Genomic DNA, 20,194 nt, shown 5'->3' with positions numbered 1-20,194 from the left:
ATTTAATGACACTATGTACTGGTTTTCTGTCTGGTGAGCACTGAGAATGATTACCAAAATCTAGTTAATATATCCATCATCATGTGTGTGTGTGTGTGTTTACACTTGAGATCTACTCTAAGCAAAGCTCAAGTGTATTAATACAGCATAACCACCATGCTGTCCACAAGGCTCCCAGGACCTATTCACATTATAACCCAGGGCTCCCCCACTCCTAACCCCTGTACTCCTCTGGTTCTGAGTTTGACATTTGAAAATTCCTCCTATAAACAAAATCAGGTGTGTTCATCTGGCTTCTGCCACTTAGTATAACGTCCTCCAAGTTTTTACATATTGCTACACAGGTATGTGCCCCCACCCCACTCCAGTAATGGGATGTAATCCCATCTTAAGGCATGGAAGAACTATATTACTACATTGCCTCCATCTGGGACACTTCAGTTATTTCCATATCTTGACTATTGGCGGGGGTGGGAGACTCTTGGGCACTGTTGGTGGGGATGTGAATTAATACAACCATTATGGAAAATAGTATGGAGGTTATCCCAAAATGTAAAATGGAGCTATGGTAGATCCAGTTACCCCACACCCTGATTAAAAAGAATGTCCTGGGGGAGTCGGGCGGTAGCGCAGCGGGTTAAGCGCACATGGCGCAAAGCGCAGGGACCGGTTCAAGGATCCGGTTCGAGTCCCGGGCTCCCCACCTGCAGGGAGGTCACTTCACAAGCGGTGAAGCAGTTCTGTAGGTGTCTGTCTTTCTCTCCCCCCTCTCTCGATTTCTCTGTCCTATCCAACAACAACATAAATAACAACAACAATAAACAAGGGCAACAAAAGGGGAAAAATAGCTTTCAGGAACAGTTGATTCACAGTGCAGGCACCTAGCCCCAGCAATAACCTTGGAGGCACAAAAAAAAAAGAAGTATCTCACAAACATCTGCACTTCCAAGTTGACTGCGACCATATTCTTCAAAACAGAATAAATTTCCTTTCGTTTGGAGCTCTAATCAATAGAAGGAAAGGATGACAACATGTGATTTAAAAAAAAAAAACGTATTTTTATCAACGAAGAAAGATTTGCTACTTGTTGCTTTGATTCATCGACAAAATGAACCTCTCACAGATTTATCCAATAAAAATACGGGCCGCCCACTGGAGTTTGAGTTACATCAACAGCAAAGAATGTAGCATATCCCAAAAATTTCATTAAGAAAAAAAAGGAGTGAGAATCTTGCAGCACCGGGACAGTTACACTGAGAAAATTATCTATTGGTTGACCTGAAATTCTAGCTCCACCGGGCCTCATGTATGTGACCTAGAAAAACTCTCTGGCTGGACAAACTATGTGAGAGCTTGCACTTTGGTTTCCAGGACCAACCAAGCATTTGATTATCCGAGTTAAAAAGAGAGAGAGAGAGAGAAGAAAAGAAAAAGAAAAAACTTAAACAACGGTTGCTTGGCTTTTTAGAAAAAAAGAGAGAAAGAAAGAAAAAGTAAGAAAGAAAAAAAAAGAGAAAGAAAGAATTACAGAGGAGCTAGCTCATGGAGTCAGAACCCACCACCACCACCACCAGCAGCAGCGGGGAGAGCCAGCCAGCACGCTGGTTCCTCAGGCAATAGGGTGCACTGGCGACGGGGGTGGGGGGAGTGCGCAATGGTTAGCGCGCCCGGAAAGACAAGGGCGCTCCTCACTCCTCCGGAGGGCCTCCCCGCAACCGGTATTTTTTATTTATTTTTTTTCTTTTCGGTCGGAGGAAAGAAACGAGCAGAAAAGAGCGCCTCAAGCGAGCGGAGGGACACGCCCTGGTGGCCCGCCCTGGCAGAGGCTGCGCCCGGGCCCCAACGCGCCCGCCCCGGCTCCGGCCCCCGCCCCGGCTCCGGCTCCCGCTGCGGCCCGGCTCCATGCTGCTGCGACCGGGCTCCTGGCCGCGGCGGCCGCCCTTCAGCTGCCCAGGACCGCGGGCCCCGCACCGACCGCAGGTAGGCGCGCGGCGGCCAAGTTTGCGCGGGGCGGTGCGGGGCAGGTGCGGGCGGCGGCGCGTCCTGGAAGGGCCGACAGGTGGCCGCCCGCAGCCCACGCGGGCCGGGGGTCGGGGCGCCTAGGGGCGAGCGGAGCGGGCGGGTCGGGGCGCGACACCTCGGCCAGCCTGGGGTGCGCGTCGGAAGGGGGATGGCGGTTTTGGCGCAGCCGGCCGGGGGTCGGAGTCAGAGTGGCCCAAGGGGCTGAAGGGAGGCGCTGGGGTCCCCCGGGGGGTGTTGAGAGGGGCGCCCTCGACGTGCCGAGAACCGCGAGCCCCTCCCTGTGAAAGCGGGAGGGAGAAGTGGGGTTTGGGTGAATCACGGCCTGACAGTCGCCTTGTGGTTCCTAGAGCAGGAGTAGCGTGTTCCTGCTCTCCCCCAAAGACTCGGCAGGAGCATCCCCGGGACACCCCGGGGACTCCCCCCACCCCGCAGGTCCCCGAAGAAAACCGAGGAGGAAGGCGGGGATCCCCGCCCACATGTCCCGCCCGCATGTCCCGCTTAGCCGCTTCTTTGCTTTGACTCCTAGAGTGCAGCTTTGTCACTTTCACTTCCTGGTTGGTTTGGTTTTCTTGCTTTTTTTTTTTTTTCCCCCTTCCCCCCTTGCTCCTCCAGTTATCTCAGGGCTTCGGGAGTTTGGAGGGATGCAAGAAATAAATAGTGAAATGCTTTGATGAAAATGCTTTCCCTCAGTGGCGCGAAAGGATGAGGAGAAGGGCTCTGGTCATTGAGGGAAGAAGGAAAGGAAAAGGGTCGACTGTTTAAAGATGTTAGGATTGTTCCTTGCAAAGGTTTAAGGGTCCCATCCATCCGCCCCCACCCCTTCCCCTGCTGGTAGAATTGTATTTTTCAGTCCATTCTAGAAAACAGTAAAACAAGTCAGTGCAAGGAATTCCTCTTCTCATGCAAGATGGAGTTGGTTTTCTCTCCCACTCACTGCACATGGCGAGGGGAAGTTTTAGGGCCCTTGGACTGGCTACCTTTTATCAAATGATCACCCCTTTTTCTGCACATTCGCTTCCTGCTGTGACATAGTGGTGCCATGAACCCTCTTATAGGGTGGTGGGTCCTCTTTTAAAAATAAAAACCTACAAGCCCAGTTAATTTTTAAGATATATTTCCTTTATCTTAATGACAAAGAATGTGGGAGACACAAAGAAGGAAAAAAAAAAAAAAGGCCAGGGCACTGTTCAGCTTTGGCTTAGGGTGGTGCTAGGATTTCAACCTGGGATTTTGCAACCTCAGGCATGAAAGTCCCCTGCAGAACCTTTCTGCTATCTTCCCCAGCCTTCCCAGTTGTGAAATGAGCAGGTCAGGGCCTTGTCACGTGCCCCATGGCAACACCCGTCAGTGTTGTGTTTCATGCACTGCTCACTTCTGAAAAGGAGAACCTAGCATGCCAGGAGAGGAAATCCTCCAGGCTGGATTTATAGGGAGAAGGGTAGTCTCTCAACTTAAAGCGGTGGGATTCGTTCCCAGAGAAGGCAGATGCCATTAGACCTGAAATCTTTGATGGTCTGTTAATTACACTTCAAAATGTATTAAACATGATAAAGCTGGGACTTACTAGGTCTGTTAACAAGGGACTCGTGGTACTACTTTATCCGTAGGTAGTCATCTTAAGACGCTTTGCATGTGGGCAGTTTCTAATTTGCAGGTTTTCAGCTTCGCATCTCGCCTGCTCCAGCTGCCAAGTCAGCTCACCCAGTATTAGCGGTGGAGATGCTTATGCCTTTTCATGTATGTGTCTGTTACTAAAAGAGCCAAAAAGGGATAAAGGCAAGCTTTTGCATTTGCTTCCATATAGGCTTCTTTAAAAATCAGACCATAAAAGAACAGTCTACAGAATGAAAAAATGAGTTTATTTTTTAAAAAATAAAAATTTAGAAAGAAACTGATCCCTAGCAGCTCAGGAGGTTTAGTGAGAACATGGAACCACTTTCTGTGGGTCAGATTCACTGACTGGCCATATTTTTCTCTCTAAGCTCTCCCTGTTTTGTGATTGCTCCATTTGATAGGAAGGTTTCTGTAGATAGAGACTAGAATTCTTTCTGTGTATCTTTGCTGTGCACATTTAGAGCCCAGCAGCCCCGGGAAGCAGGTGGAAAACAAACAGCACTGAAAATCTGATGACTGTGGCCCAACATGCTCATAAAATTCTCTGTAGCTCATGAGGACCCATCTACTGTTGCAAAAACTCGTTCCCAATTATATATGGTCTTTTCCAAATGTCTTGAGTGCGCCTGTGGGAGTACTTAAGAAACTTTGAAAGCTGTGTGTGTCTCATGTTTGCTATGCTGGGTGAGTCATTAGGTCTGCCTGTGTTTTTTCGTGAGAGGGGAAAAACAAAACTGCCAACAGGACTATGTTTGGTGGAGCAGGACTGCCTTCCAAAGCAATGGGTATCACCTGAAGCCTCAGCCAGCAGGCATGTGCGCTCTGTTACTTCTGGTCAAGGCATGGCCTAGTGTCCATGGTCAGGTTCAGGGCAGCCTCTCTGGTCCTTGTCCTCTGGCTGGTGGTTTCCAGGGCAACCACGAGCTCCCGAGGCCTCTGGGTGGCCCCAGATGCAGCTTGGCGTCACCCTGCTACCTGATGGATTGTTATTAACCAGGGAGCTCTTTCCCAGCTGTGCTTTTCTTCCATTGAGTCTGTGCTGCTCAGCCCAGTGATCTCCCCAGCAGGATGCCAGGTCCTGGAAACATGGAGGAGCTGGGTGCGCAGCTTCAAAGACCGAGTGTGCACTCTGCAGAGCAGTTCAGGACCAAGGGGCTTTTCCTGGCTTCTAGAAGCCAAGCACATTGACACTTTGATTCCTCCGCCAAGAGTTTGTTTAGAATTCTTTTAAAAATGTTTAAATGAATGTTGGATAGAGATGGAAATGAGAGGGGAGTTGGAGGAGAGAGAGAGAGAGACAGATAGGCAGACATGCAGCATTGCTTCACAACTTGTGAAACATCTGCCCTGCAGGTGGGGACCGGAGGCTTAAACCTGGGTCCTCGTTCATGACAGTGTGTGCGCTCAACCAGATGCACCACCGCCTGGTCCCAAGAATTTTTTTTTTTAATATTTTATCAACTCATTTATTGGATAGACAGAAACTGTGATGAAAGGGGGAGATATGAAGAGATCAAAAGAGATACCTGCAGCCCTGCTTCACCACTTGTGAAGCTTCCCCCCGTAGGTGGGAACAAGGGCTTGAACCTGGGTCCTTGAACATGCATGTTTAACCCAGCCCCCATTTAAAATGATTTCTGTCATCTGTCACTTGGCTGCTGTCCTGCCTCTGGTGTGTGTGGCTCTCAGCATCTTTTTGGAAAGGGGCCTTGGCTGTGTGTTGGTGACTATACCTACCTGCTAGGTAAGACATTGACACTTCAGTGTCCGAGTCATTCCAGGCCAGGTTGTCTATTAAATATTAAGCATTGCCACCTGTCCAGCACTTAGATGTGAGTGCTGGTTGGCAGTGGTTGTTTTTCCGCTGATTTTACTTGTCCACAATTGAACAGCATTAGTGCTGTTGGCTTTGCAAAGCAAACTCTTGAGTAAGGAAAGCCTTTTGTATGCACAGCTGAATGTCTGTTGAGTTGAGGTGTCTCTGCAATCAGGTTGAAAGCCCAAGGATCTGAGGATCTGTTGATAGTGGATGAACCGAAGGTGTTCAGGTCCCTGGGTTAGAAACAAGCATCTCATGAGGCAGCTACCTGTGTGTTCACATGCACCTCACTCAATCTACGGCAGTCTGTCACCGTTTGCAAATCAAGGGGAGAACTTGTCACTGGGGTCTCAAAAGTGCTTTCCGTTTCTGAACTGACCACTTTGTCCTTTTCCCACGGGATGTCAGTCTACTATGAACTAAAATATCCCCAGTGTAAAGATGTCTGTGTCTGTGGTGTCATGCCTGTATCCTGGCTTCATTATCTCCATCTTTTATTGGTCATCCCTGGGTTTTCACAGCTCTGGGCAGATATTTCCACGCAGAGGGAAAGACACCACCGCAGTGGGGGCCAGCACATGGCAGGGCAGGCAAGCTCTCAGGTCAGCTGGCTTGCCAGGTCCCAGGCTTGGTGTTTTCCACTGGACTTATCATTTTTTTCTGCTTTCAAAAACCCTTCTTTGGTGTTTGAAGCAAGGTGTTCTAAACAGTCGATGGTGGGCGTTAAACCTGCCAATCTCTCTTGTTCACACGGTCTCTTGGTGCTTTGCCCTCTAAAGAGCTCCCTGAGGAGGAGTTAGGTCTAATGCAGTTGTTGCAAGAATCTAATTTGGGGAACCACGCAGTGGTGCACCCAGTTAAGTGCACACACTACCTAATGTGCAAGGACCTGGGTTCAAGTCCATGGTCCCCACCTGCAGGGGAGGAGCTTCATGAATAGTGAAGCAGGGCTGCAGATGTCTCTCTTTTTCCTTCTCCTGTCTCAACTTCTCTCTGTCCTATCAAATTAAAGAAAAGAGGAAAAAATGACCACCAGAAAAGTGGATTTGTCATACAAGCACCATGATAAACCTGGGGAATGCACACACACACACACACACACACACACACATAGATGCTTTGATTCTTTTTGGTTTAATCTTTCAAGATATGTTGACAGGTATGGTTGTATCTTACAGAAATACTATTCTGAACTTTATCATGTTTTATTTTTATTGTATTGGCTAGAGACAAAGAGAAACTGAGAGGGGGATATAGAGATGGGAATAGACACCTGCAGACCTGCTTTCACAGTTCCTGAAGCTTCCTCCCTGCAGGTGGGGACCAGGGTCTTGAACCTGGGTCCTTGCACATAGTATAATAATAACTACAACAATAAAACAAGGGCAACAAAAGGGGATAAATAAATAAATATTAATTTAAAAAAGCTGGAGATGACTTCTGTTTTAAAGAAAGAAAAAAAGAAAGAAAGAAAGAAAATTGTGGTGCTATGATTTAGTAACATGTGCAAGGTACTGTGTCACAGGTACACAATTACCAGGATCCTAATTTTTTTTCTTATTACTTCTCTTACCTGACCTAGAATCTTCCACTATGTATGTCAAGAGTTCAGGTATATGGGTCCATGCTTCCAGAGGGATAAAGAATAGGAAAGCTTTCAAGGGAGGGAATGAGATACGGAATTCTGGTGGTGGGAATTTTATCCTATGATCTTGTCAACATTTCCATTTTATAAGTAAGTTTTCTTTAAAAAAAAAGTTCAGGTATAGTTTAGATGAGCTACCCAGGCCTATAGTAGCTCTCTTTATTCTACAACTTTTCCATGTCACTAACTCCAAAGTGACATTTGCTTTTACTCCTCCCCCCTTTTTTTTTTTTGCTTAGTTACAGATTCAGCATAAGGAAATAGAAAGTATTGAATTTTATTTAGCTTTGCTTTGGCAGCTGTTTGGAGGGGATAATTAGGTTTCTATCTCAGCTTCCAAAAGATGGCCTTGTAAACAGAGCCCACGGAAAGAGATTTCTCTGAATTGATGGAAGGCCCTGGATGGGAACAATGCGGAGAGACACCAGAGAAGGGATTAAAGCTGAGGCTTATCCTGATAAACTGACAGAAATACACAGCTTCATGCAGGGGACGTTAGGCAGGGAAAGCCTTCCATTTTTGTAAGAGCCTCTCCCATAAACAATAAATACCAGCTCTGAGCAATCTGCGCCAACTTTTACAGTATTTTTGATACTTTTACTGGGTAGAAAGAGAAGTTGAGAGGAAAAAGAAAGAGAAGTTGAGAGGAAAAAGGAAGAAAGAGAAAGACAACTATAGCCCAGCTTCACTACTCATGAAGCTTCCTCCCTGAAGGTGAGGACTGGGTCCTTGAATCCAGATCCTTGTATATGGTAATGTGTGTTTAACTAGGTGCACCACTGCCTAACTCCACATTTTTTCTTTAGTTCATTTAGATTCATTTCATAGGAGAGTTGAGAGAGAGAGAGAGAGAGAGAGAAACCAGGCCCAGAATCAAACCAGGAACCTTGGGCATGCAAGTCCTGTGCTCAGCCAGCTGCACCAATGCCCTGGCTACTCATTACCAGAGAGAGGAAAGACAGAGAGACAAAAGAGAGGGGGCCAGGCAGTGGTGTACCTGGTTAAGCTCACATATTATAGTGCACAAGGACCTCGGTTCAATCCCCTGGCCCCTACCTGCAGGGATTAAGCTTCACGAGTGGTGAAGTGGGCTGCAGGTGTCACTCTGTCTCTGTCCCACATTGTTTTCCCCTCCCTCTGTTTCTCTGTCTCTATCCAATAATAAAGGATCTTAAAAATGTATTTAAAGCGCAAAGTGCAAGGATCGGCATAAGAATCCCGGTTCGAACCCCCAGCTCCCCACCTGCAGGGGTTTGCTTTACCAGTGGTGAAGCAGGTCTGCAGGTGTCTCTTTTTCCCCTCCTCTGTCTTACCCTCCTCTCTCCATTTCTCTCTGTCCTATCCAACAATGATGACAACAATAATAACTACAACAATAAAACAAGGGCAACAAAAGAGAATATTAAAAAATATATATTTAAAAAAGAGACAGTGAGAGACATAAGAGACATCACAGCACTGTTCCACCCTCCATGAGCTCTCCCATCCAGTGTGGTTCACAGTGTTTATACATGGCAGCAGAATTAGAACGCAGGGCCTTGGGAGTCAGGTGGTAGCACAGTGGGTTAGGCGCACGTGGCGCAAAGTGCAAGGACCGGCATAAGGACCCTGCTTTGAGCCCTGACTCCCCACCCGCAGGGGAGTCACTTCACAGGCGGTGAAGCAGGTCTGCAAGTGTCTTTCTCTCCTCCTCTCTGTCTTCCCCTCCTCTCTCCATTTCTCTCTGTCCTATCCAACAACAGTGACATCAATAACAACAATAACTACAATAACAATAAAAAACAAGGGCAGCAAAAAGGAAAATAAATAAATGTAACTTAAAAAAAAACCAAAAAACAACCCAGGGCCTTGCGCATGGGAAGGCCCATACCCCACGCTATCTGCTGGCCCAGGAAAAACCTCTGAGGCTGTGCAGGGTCATTCACAAGTGAGTGCTGCCTGATAGACAGATGGCGACTAGAGTGGAGGGTGTGGTTGTTTCTCTCTGTAACCACTGCAGACACCTCTGTTCATCCTGATTTCTCCAAATCCACAGGGTGACACCCCATCGATCTGCGGGCTGGGATCTGTGACTCTGATCACACTGCTCAAATCTGAAGATAAATGGACACCTTTTCCACCCTGGGAATAACAGATAGAGGCTCTGAGCCTGGGAGGGAGGGGAGAGAAGGAGAGAGAAAGGGCCTCTTTGTTTTTTTTCTGATAGATCCTTGCTCTTCTTCTCTGCCTCTGTGCGTGGCTTCTGCTAAACATCCCGTGTGCCTTGGGGGACTGAGTTTGAGGGGAGCCAGGCTCTTTGAGTGGGAGCCTTGTCACAAGAATTAATGACCGCCTGACTCCGGTGGTGGCATGGTGGCGCTGCAGCTGGAAGCCCACACCTGCCTTTCCTCAGAGACTGATGATAAGGCGACTGCAAGGCCGGCAGGCAGAAACCTCTGTTCTAGAAACTTGGTTTGCAGACAGCTCTGGCTCACCCAGGCCTTGCTGGATGTCCCCATGATGCCTCCCAGCCTGGTGACTCATGGGCCACCTGTGCTTTGGGGCTCTTCCTATGTGCAGAGAGAGAGTGGCTGCTTTGGGCTTGGCCCACCCCTTGCACAGGCATTTGTGGTAGTGGAAGCAGGTGCACAGGCACTGGCACACGGCTCTGGTCCACTAGGAATGGCCTCTCCAGCCTTAGAACCCAGACCTGCTCTCTGCCCTCTGCCTTCTTGAGTCCCAGGCGGCTCTGCCCGGGGTGGGGGTGGGGGTAGATTGCCACTGTCCCTTGTCTGTCATGTGATGTCCCCATCCCTCCCCATGTCTGTGGCCTTCAAAGGGCATCAGTGGCTCCCTCAAGGATTCTCACCCCCACCCCCACCCGACTCTCACCCCAATTTTGATGAGCTCTCCCTACAAAAATTATAGGGCTGGGGAGATAACATAATGGTTCTGTAAAAGACTCTCCTGCCTGAGGCACCAAAGGTCTCAGGTCCAATCCAGAACTGAGTAGGCCTCTGGTAAAACAAACAAACAAAAAAATAATAAAGAAATTCAGCAAAATTTTTATTTTGGGGCCAGGCATTGGTGCACCTGCTAGAGCACACATGTTACTGTGTAAGGCACCCAGGTTCAAGTCCTCGGTCCCTGTCTGCCTAGGAGAAGCTTCATGAGTGGTGAAGCAGTGTTACAGGTTCCTCCCCCCCTCTCCTCCCCTCCCCTTTCTTTTTTTGGTTTCTCTGTCTCGATCCAGTAAATAATACATAGATTTAAAAAATAAGTGGTTTGTTTTATGAGAGGGATGCAGAAGGAAAGATAGTTAAACACACACACACAATACTGCTCAGCTTTAGCTTATGGTGGTGCTGGGGATTGAACCTGGGATCACAGAGATTTAGGCATAGACATATTTTGCATAACCACTATGTTCTGCTCAGGCCATTAATTGTACTTTTTAATTATTTTTCTAAACTATTTAATTAGGACCGGAGAGAAAGTAATTATTTTTTCTCTCCCATGGTGCCCCCAGTACTCAGCTTAATCCCCAGGCCAATTAGGGTTAATTGTGTCTGTCTGGCTTTCCCACCTGGCCTGTCCCAGCGCTTTGTGGGCACAGCTCTTTCTTCCTCCTCATCTCCATGGATGCTCACTCACCTCAGGAAGTGAGGAAGGAAGGGACACAGGGAGCCCAGTATGCTACAGTCTGTCCCTAACAGTTTGTTCTTTATGGTCCTAACTTCACTCCTCCCTCTCCACTAAATTCACGGTAGGCGGGGGATTCATTTTCCTTTGGGTGATGTGAACCTTGAATAAATGGAAAAAATTAACCAAAAATCCTTTTGTGTGTATTTTGTTTTTGTTTTCACCACCAGGCTTATTGCTGGGGATTAATGCTGGCGCTACGAATCCACTGCTCCTGTGGCTATTTTTTTTCCCATTATATTGGATAGGACAGAGAAATTGAGAGTGGAGAGGAATGTAGGGAGAGAGAAAGAGACCTGCAGACCTGCTTCACTACTTGTGAAGCATCCCCCGTGCAGGTTAGGGACTCGAACCTGGATCTGTGCAGGTCCTTGTGCTTTGTACTATGTGAGCTTAACTAGGTTTGCAAGGACTGGCGTAAGGATCCCAGTTTAAGCCTCCAGCTCCCCACCTGCAGGGTGAAGAAGAGGGGAAGACAGAGAATGGGAGAGAAAGACAGACACCTGCAGACCTGCTTCACCGCCTGTGAGGCGACTCCCCGGGGGCTTGAACCAGGATCCTTATGCTGGTCCTTGCGCTTTACGCCCCGCCCCCTGTGCTTAACCCCCTGCGCTTAACCCGCTGCGCTACCACCTGACACCCAATTTTTTTCTTTTTTTAATTACCACCAAGGTTATAACTGGGGCTTGGTGCCAGTACTATGTATGAATCCACCTTTTTTCCTCCTATTTTTATTAGATAGGAAAAAGAGAAATTGAGAGGGGAGGGGAAGATAGGGAGAGAGAGAGAGACACCTGCAAACCCGTTTCACTGCTCGTGAAACGGCCTCCTGCATGTGGGGAGCCAGAGTTTAAATCTGAGGCCTTGTGCATGGCAAGGTGAGCACTTAACTGGCTATGTCACCACCCTGCCCTAATTTTTTTTTTTTTTAACAATTAAGATTATCTATGGAACTCTATGTCGGCATGATTCTTTTTTTTAAAAAAAAATTATTTATGGATACAGGGAGAAATTGAGTATGGAGGGAGATGAAGGAGAGAGACAGAGACACCTGCAGCCCTGCTTCACCTTTCGTGAAGCTTTCCCCCTGCAGGTGGGGACCAGGGGCTTGAACCTGGGTCCTTGCACACTGTCATGTGTGTGCTTAACCAGGTGAAACACCACCTGGCCCCTTATTTTGCATGATTCCACCACTCCTGGCAGGCTTTTTTTTTTTTTTAAGGTAGTGAGAGACAGGGAGAGAGGAGTGGAAAGGGGGAGGAGAGAGAGAGAAGAGACACTACAGCACTGCTGCAGGGCTCCCATGTGAAGGCCGGGGCCTTGAACATGGGTCTTCACTCGTGGTAAAGTGTGTGCTCTACCTGGAGCTCTTCCCTGGCTTGCTGCTGATAAATCTTGGTGCCAAGATCCGAATGGTCAACATTTTAGGCTTTGCAACCTCCGGGCTCTGTCAGAAGCAGTCCGCTCTGCCCCTGAGGACAGAAGCCACTGCAGACGGTAGTTGAATAAGCGAGCAGAACTGTGTTCCACCCAGACCCAGACTCCAGTCTTGTAGACTCTAATCAGAGACAGGGTGGGAGGGTTGCTGCCCTAGACCGTGAGCCTGAGGCTGAGAGTCCAGGGTTTGCACAGTGGGTGGAGACATTGTTGTGAACAGTACTGAGGACCGAGTTCATGCTGTGGCTGTGCGTGTGGAGCAGGAAACACAGCAGCTGGCCCAACGGGGAACACGTGAAGCCGCCTGGGATCTTGGTGGCTCGCTGATGACTTTCTCCTGAGAGCCTGACATGTGTGGGGGGCAGAGGGGCAAGGGGGTGGAGGCAAGCTCTAGTTCCTGCAGGGAGGTGACTAAAGGTGGTGGGCTAAAGGGAGCAGTGCAGCTCAGATTTGTTCAAGAGCCTGGGTGCTGCTTATCTTCAGACCGCAACAGCCATTTGCCTGTCCTGTGAGCTGGTGTTTGGACTTCGGAGGCATCTGTTTAGAAAGGCGCAGCATGGGGGAGTCGGGTGGTAGCGCAACAGGTTAAGCACAGGTGTCACAAAGCGCAAGGACTGGCATAAGGATCCCAGTTCAAGCCCCCCGGCTCCCCACCTGCAGGGGAGTCGCTTCACAGATGGTGAAGCAGGTCTGCAGGTGTCTGTCTTTTTCTCCCCCCCTCTGTCTTCCCCTCCTCTCTCCATTTCTCTCTGTCCTATTCAACAACAACATCAATAATAACTACAACAATAAAACAACAAGGACAACAAAAGGGAATAAATAAATAAATATAAAAAATTTTTTTTAAATGGCAAAGCATGACTCCATCTTCCTTGGAACCCCCAAGTTCTTCTACCAGCTAAGCCATTTGTAGGCTCTGCCTCTCCCCTGCCCCCAGCCATTTTTTTTTTCTTTTCTGGGGGTGTTAATGGTTTACCATCAACAGTAAAATACAAGTTTGTACATGTGTAACATTTCTCAGTTTCCACATAATAATTAAACCCCTCTTTAGGTCCTCCTCTGCCAACCTGAACCCTCCCTACTCCCCACCTCCCACCCCAAAGTCTTTTACTTTGGTGCAGTACAACAAACTCTCTCCAAGTTCTGCTTTGTGTCTTCTTATTTTTCAACTTCAATGATCAACAAGACTGTGGGATAAGAGGGGTACAATTCGGAAGTATGGATCGACCTGTCAGCGTCCATGTTCAGCGGGGAAGCAATTACAGAAGCCAGACCTTCCACCTTCTGCGTCCCACAAGGACCGTGGGTCCCTACTCCCAGAGGGTTAAAGAATAGGAAAGCTATCAGGGAGGGGATGGGATGGGATACAGAGTCCTGGTGGTGGGAATTGTGTGAAGTTGTACCCCTCTTATCCTATGGTTTAGTCAATGTTTCCTTTCTATAAATAAAATTTTTTTTTTTAAAAAAGAGTGGTACTATTCATACAGTTCTTACCACCAGAGTTCTGTGTCCCATCCCCTCCATTGGAAGCTTTTCTGTTCTTTATCTTTCGGGAAGTATAGACCTAGGATCATTATGAGGTGCAGAAGGTGGAAGGTCTGGCTTCTGTAATTGCTTCTACACAGGACATGGGCCTTGGCAGGTGGGTCCATACCCCCAGCCTGCCTCTCTCCCTAGTAGGCCAGGGCTCTGGAAGCAGAGCTCCAGGACACATTGGTGGGGTCTTCAATCCAGGGAAGTCTGGTCGGCATCCTGCTGGCATCTGGAACCTGGTGGCTAAAAAGAGAGTTAACATACAAAGCCAAACAAATTGTTGAACAGTTATGGACCTAAAGACTGGAATAGTGCAGATGAAGTGTTGGGGGGTACTCACTGCAGACTATTGTGTACTTTTGCTTTCAGGTATATATTTTGCCCAAGTTTATGGACACGTGTGAACATATGCTCTATCTCAGGGGACCTGGTCTCTATCTAGGTTTGGGGACTTTGTTAGGAAGTGAACCACCTGGAATGGAATTAGAGAATACTATGAAAGCAAAGGTCTCACCCGAGTAATGAAGCTGAGTGTTGTCATTCCACACCTGAAGTCTCTGGACACAGTCTGAAGTGAAGCATGTTGAGGTGGCACTCGTTGTGTTGATTAGGTTGTGATCGTCGGATGCAATATTAGTTGGTATGAATTGAGAGAAGCATGCGGGAAAGTGTGCCCCACCCTAGAGGTTCCAGGACTGGGGGAAATATAAGCTCTATAGTGGAAATGTGAGGTTCCTGCTGTCTTAGGGTTCAAGAAGACAATGGACAGTTATTGTTATCATCACATTATTTGGTCATTGGGTTAACTTTGAAAAGTCCCTTTGTTAGGATTTGCTGTATAATAGCCAACATCTTGTATACAGCTGTGCCACCGGTTGCTTCTTCTGTTCTCCCTGGTCTAGGCTTTTGAGAGAGTCAACATAGCAAAGACTCCGCCCATGTATTAAAAAGACTCAGTCTGTGCTTTAAAAAGTTTGAGACATACAATCAGTATTCCCCCCTCATATTAATTAAATAGTGATTTATATGACTACAATTTACTAGGAGTGTACATAGACACCATTCCCACCACCAAAAGACTGTGTCTTCTCCCACCCACCCACCCCTGCCCCCCGCCGCCGCCTGGGAAGCTCAATGTCCACCCTCCCCCTCACCACAGGGTTTTTACTTTGGTGCCCTGCTCTAGATTTGAGTCAGATCCTGCTTTTAGTTTCCCTTTCTGATCTTCTTTCTCAACTTCTGTTGATGAGTGGGATCATCCCATACTCATCTTTATTTTTCTGACTTAGCTCACTTAACATAATTCCTGGCTTTTATTTTTTTACTTCTCACACTGTCCCAAGATTAGAAAGGGTTGGGCTGCCTTTCCTTTTTCATAGTCCTGCTTTGGATAGCTTGCAAACCTGACTTGATATATTAACCATGCTGCCTTTCATCAGGCAGAGATCTAAGATGTCTAATCAGTTCTCATATTTAGGCGCAGTTGGAAGCCTTTTGTAGGGGTGAGGGGGCTGTGTTTACTGGGAGCTAGGCTGGGGGACTGGGCCCTGCTGAAGCTTTGCTAAAAGCCTCAGAATTCAAATGTCAAGTCTAGCTGGAAATAATTAGATTGTGAGAGGGTTTCTACAGTCATCAAAACCCTTGAGCCAGCACAAATGGAACTAGCAGTGATTCAACCAGTCATGATTATGGGTTCCTGATGAACTATTTATCTTCTGGCATCCCTTTCCCACAATGCACCACAGGCATCTTCAGCACAAGTTCATGAAGAGAGGGGTTCAGGTTGAGGCCAAGGAGTGCATTTATTGATGCAACAAATATCTATGGAATGGTCCAGGCGGTGGCACAGTAGATAAAGTGTTGGACTGTCAAACATGAAGAAGTCCTGAGTTCAATCCCAAGCAGCACATTTGATTGAAAGGGCTATAATCCTAGAAATGGTTCAGACCAGTGAAATGAATGGGCTTCACTTACCTGATGGCAAACACCAGTGATGTCTTTCTGTAGGCAAAAACTAGATTTTGCTTGTCCTGTTTAATTTGCACAAAGGGACATTTCTCTCCCCGATCAGTCGCCTGTCTCCTCCTCAGACAGCGAGCCCAGAGTCCGCCAGTTCTGTGTTATGCTAGAGGCTAAACTGTCTACCTATGATTGATGTAGTCGCCACTAGCCCAGCAGTGTCAAACTACCTGCTGCTGTATTTCATGGAGAGCTTCACAAGGGTCTCCTGCAATTCGTATCCAACAGCAAAGCTTCCTGATCAGGCTTCTAGCTCGGAGAGCTAGCAGTAGATCCTTTATGCTTTCACTGTTGCCTCATTTATGCAGCCAGTTTTTAGGAACAAAAGAGTGTGTGATCTGGACAGCATTTAGTGCTTTGTAAAAGAAAGAGCTGAATGGGCTGGGCAGCGGTGCACCTGGTTAAGCGCACATAGTACTAAGAGCAAGGACCCACGCACGGATCCCAGTTCTAGCCCCCGGCTTTCCACCTGCAGGGAGGTCGTGTCACAAGCGGTGAAGCAGGTCTGAAGGTGTCTCTCCCTCTCTATCTCCCCCTCCCTTCTCAATTTCTCTCTGTCCTATACAATTTTTTAAAAATGACCTCTAAGAGCAGTGGACTTAGAGTGCTGGCCCTGAGCTCCAGCGATAACCTTGGAGGCAAAAAAAAAAGAAAAAGTAGATAGCCATGTCCTCATTCTCCTGTACTTCAGGGTGGATGCCCTTTAAGTGCTCCATTACATCATCAAATTGCTCACTTATGTCCCCAGGGATAGAGGATTTGGAGATGACTATAAACATTGGATGAGCATTTTTTAAAATTATTTTACTTTATTTACTATTGGATAGAGACAAAGAGAAATTGAGAGAGGTGGGGGAGATAGAGAGTAGAGAGGCAGATGCCTGTAGCTTTGCTTCACCACTGGTGAAGCTTTCCCTCTGTAGGTGAGGACCAAGGGCTTGATCCCGAGTCCTTTCGCACTGTGGTGGGTGAGATTAAGGAGGTCCGCCCACCACCGTCTGGCCCTGGATGAGGAATCGGTGCATGTCTCCAGTTGGGAGCATCCTAGACCTCTGTAAGGACCAAAGGCAACGCTTCCTAAATGGTCTCTTAAGCTTAGTTTCTTTTTTTTTTTTTCCTCCAGGGTTATTGCTGGGCTCGGTGCCTGCACTGTGAATCCACCGCTCCTGGAGGCTATTTTTCCCCCCTTTTGTTGCCCTTGTTGTTGTAGCCTCGTTGTGGTTGTTATTATTGTCATTGTTGATGTTGTTCGTTGTTGGATAGGACAGAGAGAAATGGAGAGAGAAGAGGAAGACAGAGAGGGGGAGAGAAAGACAGACACCTGCAGACCTGCTTCACCGCCTGTGAAGTGACTCCCCTGCAGGTGGGGAGCCGGGGGCTCGAACCGGGATCCTTACGCCGGTCCTTGCACTTTGCGCCACATGCGCTTAACCACACTGTGCCACTGCCTGACCCCCAAGCTTAGTTTCTTGACAAGTCTTTCCTAGAGTTCTTCTCCCCCTACTTTTTCCTTTATCTTTGACAGAATGAGAGAGACAAAAATGTGTGTGGGGTGGATACACCTGCCGTACTGCTCCACCACTCGTGAAGTTTCTACCCTGTAAGTGGAGGCTGGGAGGTTGAACCTAGGTCCTTGAGCATAGGAATATGTGCACTGTACTGGGTGTGCCACCTCCCAGCCCCTCCTCCTTGAGTTTTCTTTATATCTAAACTTTTCACGTCCCACCTGCCCTTGACGATGGAGGATGATGTGGGGAGCATGGAGTGTAATAATTACGCCAGAGTCTTTGCAAGCAAGTGTTGTATCTCTACTGAGAAATGAGTCCCTTGGTGTGATTCACTGCACAAGAAAATGCCAAGCCAAATGCCTTCACTTCCTAACTTCTCTGCCACTGTTTTGGTGTCATTTGCTTAGTTGAGAAGTGTCCAAGCCCACCATTAAACAGATAGATAACAAGCAAACAGCAGGAGTCGCTCAGAGCAGGTGGCCAGTGTTTGAAACCCACCCAGAGTACTGCAACAGGCAGTGTGGGCCTTGGAGGACTTCCTGGAGGTAAGGGCTATTTCCCAGAATTTTATGAGGTTAATAAATGGTACATTGTGCAATGACCTAGTCATAAATTTTGTGGATGGTAGGGCAGAACCAATAATCTTTTTAAAAAGGTATCCCTACTTGTTTTTAATTTGATTTAGTTTAATTATTTTCATTTGCTGCTGGGGCTCAATGTCTGTACAATGATTTCACCACTCCCAGCAGCCTTTTTAAATTTTTTTATTTCTTTATTGGGGGATTAATGGTTTACAGTCAACAGTAAAACACAATAGTTTGTACATGCGTAACATTTCCCAGTTTTCCACATAACAGTTCAGACCCCACTAGGTCCTCCTCTGCCATCATGTTCCAGGATCTGAACTCCCCCCCCGCCACACACACACACACCAGTCTTTGACTTTGGTGCAATACACCAACCCCAGTCCAAGTTCTGCTTAGTGTTTTCCTTTCTGATCTTGTTTTTCAACTTCTGTCTGAGTGAGATCACCCCATATTCATCCTTCTGTTTCTGATTTATCTCACTTAACATGATTCATTCAAGCCCCATCCAAGATGGGCTAGAGAAGGTAAATTCACCATTTTTAATAGCTGAGTAGTATTCCATTGTGTATATATGCCACAACATATATTCCCAAGTTCATGTGTTTCTTCAATTCTCTGTATTCCACTTCTGAGTGAAATCACCCTATGGTTACCCTTCACTCCCTTCCTTACTTCACTAATTATATATGTAACTATTTTTTTTTTGGATAGACTCAAATGGAGACGTAATGGGGAGTTAGAGAGGAAAAGAGGAGAGAGATCTGCAGTACTTGTCTGACCACTGCGGAGCTTACGCCCTGCAGGAAGGACAGAGTGGAGGAGTACATGGAGGGACTTCAGGTAGTACAGACACATGTTGGTTGCCCAGGATGCACACCCAAAACTTTTCTTTTTAATTCCTTTACTAAAGGAATGTTGATTTGCCCCCAGATTACATCAAATCGATGGAGTTTACAGTCAACAATATTTATACCCCTTTCCCATATTAGGGAGCTACTCTCTTCCCTGATCCAGCTTTCCGGTCGTTTTTTCCAACTGTGACATCATCTCCCCAGACAATAACATGGACCCACTGGCATATCAGATTTCAGGCTCAGGGGAAAAATGAAAAAGAAAGAAAAAAAAAAAAACCCACAAACAAGCAAACAAAAAACTAGTGTAGCCACAGGCTCTTTGGAATGTAACTAAAATATGCCTACTAGCTATCTATAAAATGGAGTATCCCCAACTCTTCATCTGCACTATTCCAGCCTTTAGGTCCATGATTGGTCAACAATTTGTTTGGCTTTGTATGTTAAGTCTCCTTTCAGTCACCAGGTTCCAGATGCCAGCATGATGCCCACCAGACTTCCCTTGTCCATAGTTGGCCAATCATGGACCTAAAGGCTGGAATAGGGCAGATGAAGACTTGGGGGGGGGTTCCTCCATTTTGTATGTAGATAGCTAGTAGGCATATTTTAGTTATATTCCAAAGGGCCTGCGGCTATACTAGCTTTTTTTTTTTTTTTTTTTTTTTTGCCTGAGTGTGAAATCTGATATGCAGGTGGATCCAAGTTATTGTCTGGGGAGATGATGTCATGGCTGGAAAAGGACCAGAAAGCTGGATCAGGGAAGAGAGTAGCTCCCTAATATGGGAAAGGGGTATAAATATTGTTGACTGTAAACTCCATCGATTTGATTTGGTCTGGGGCCCATCTTCAGCTTAGGAGCCTATGTAACCTCTGCATCCCTGTAGATCTGAGTTCACATACTGTGGTCATGAGTAGGAACGTTCCAAGCTGTCTCAATATTGACCCATCTTCCTCAGGTGTAGCATAGAGTATGTTGTCCATCCTCTCTTTGAAGGATGGAACATTCTCTACCATTGTTGATCCAAATTGAGGGCAAGGTCCTATGGGGGGCCCACAGAGGGGTCTGTTTTGTTGCTCCTGATAGAGATGACTGGTAACAATGGAGAGAGGGATTTATTTGAGGTCTGGGCCCATCATGTCTGTTTGGGAATCTCAGGACTCCCCGACTAGGGCCCCAGCTGATGGGGTGGCCTGATAGTGACTAAAGAGTCATCATTAAAGTCTGCCAGTCTCTTGCCCTTATTCAGCTTTTGCAGTCCTTGCTTTGCTAAGGTTAGCTTTGGAGTGAGTGAGAGAACTGTAATAGGAAGTAGGTGAGGAGGGTATCTAAGTCTACTTAGATACTATTTCATTAGCAACTTCGTACTGACTCACTGCAGACTATTGTGTACTTTTGCTTTCAGGTATATATTTTGCCCTAATTTATGGATACATGTGAACATATGCTCTATCTGATCTATATCTAGGTTTTGGGACTT

General features: G+C 47.0%; 1 protein-coding gene across 1 annotated transcript in view; it reads left to right on the top strand.

Annotated features, from left to right (window-relative positions):
- The first annotated feature begins 1,758 nt into the window (after window positions 1–1,758).
- The window catches only part of MCUB (mitochondrial calcium uniporter dominant negative subunit beta), a 43,957-nt gene continuing 25,521 nt past the window's right edge, over window positions 1,759–20,194 (top strand). Inside the window, exon 1 of the mRNA XM_060186288.1 lies at window positions 1,759–1,980. Within this exon, the coding sequence (XP_060042271.1) occupies window positions 1,903–1,980 (78 nt within the window). The 5' untranslated portion in view covers window positions 1,759–1,902. The remainder of the gene's footprint in view (window positions 1,981–20,194) is intronic.

This window comes from Erinaceus europaeus, chromosome 2 (assembly GCF_950295315.1).
Source record: "Erinaceus europaeus chromosome 2, mEriEur2.1, whole genome shotgun sequence".
Taxonomy (NCBI): Eukaryota; Metazoa; Chordata; class Mammalia; order Eulipotyphla; family Erinaceidae; genus Erinaceus; species Erinaceus europaeus.
Note: the sequence above shows the minus strand (reverse complement) of the source record. Positions and strands in the feature narration are given on the sequence as shown.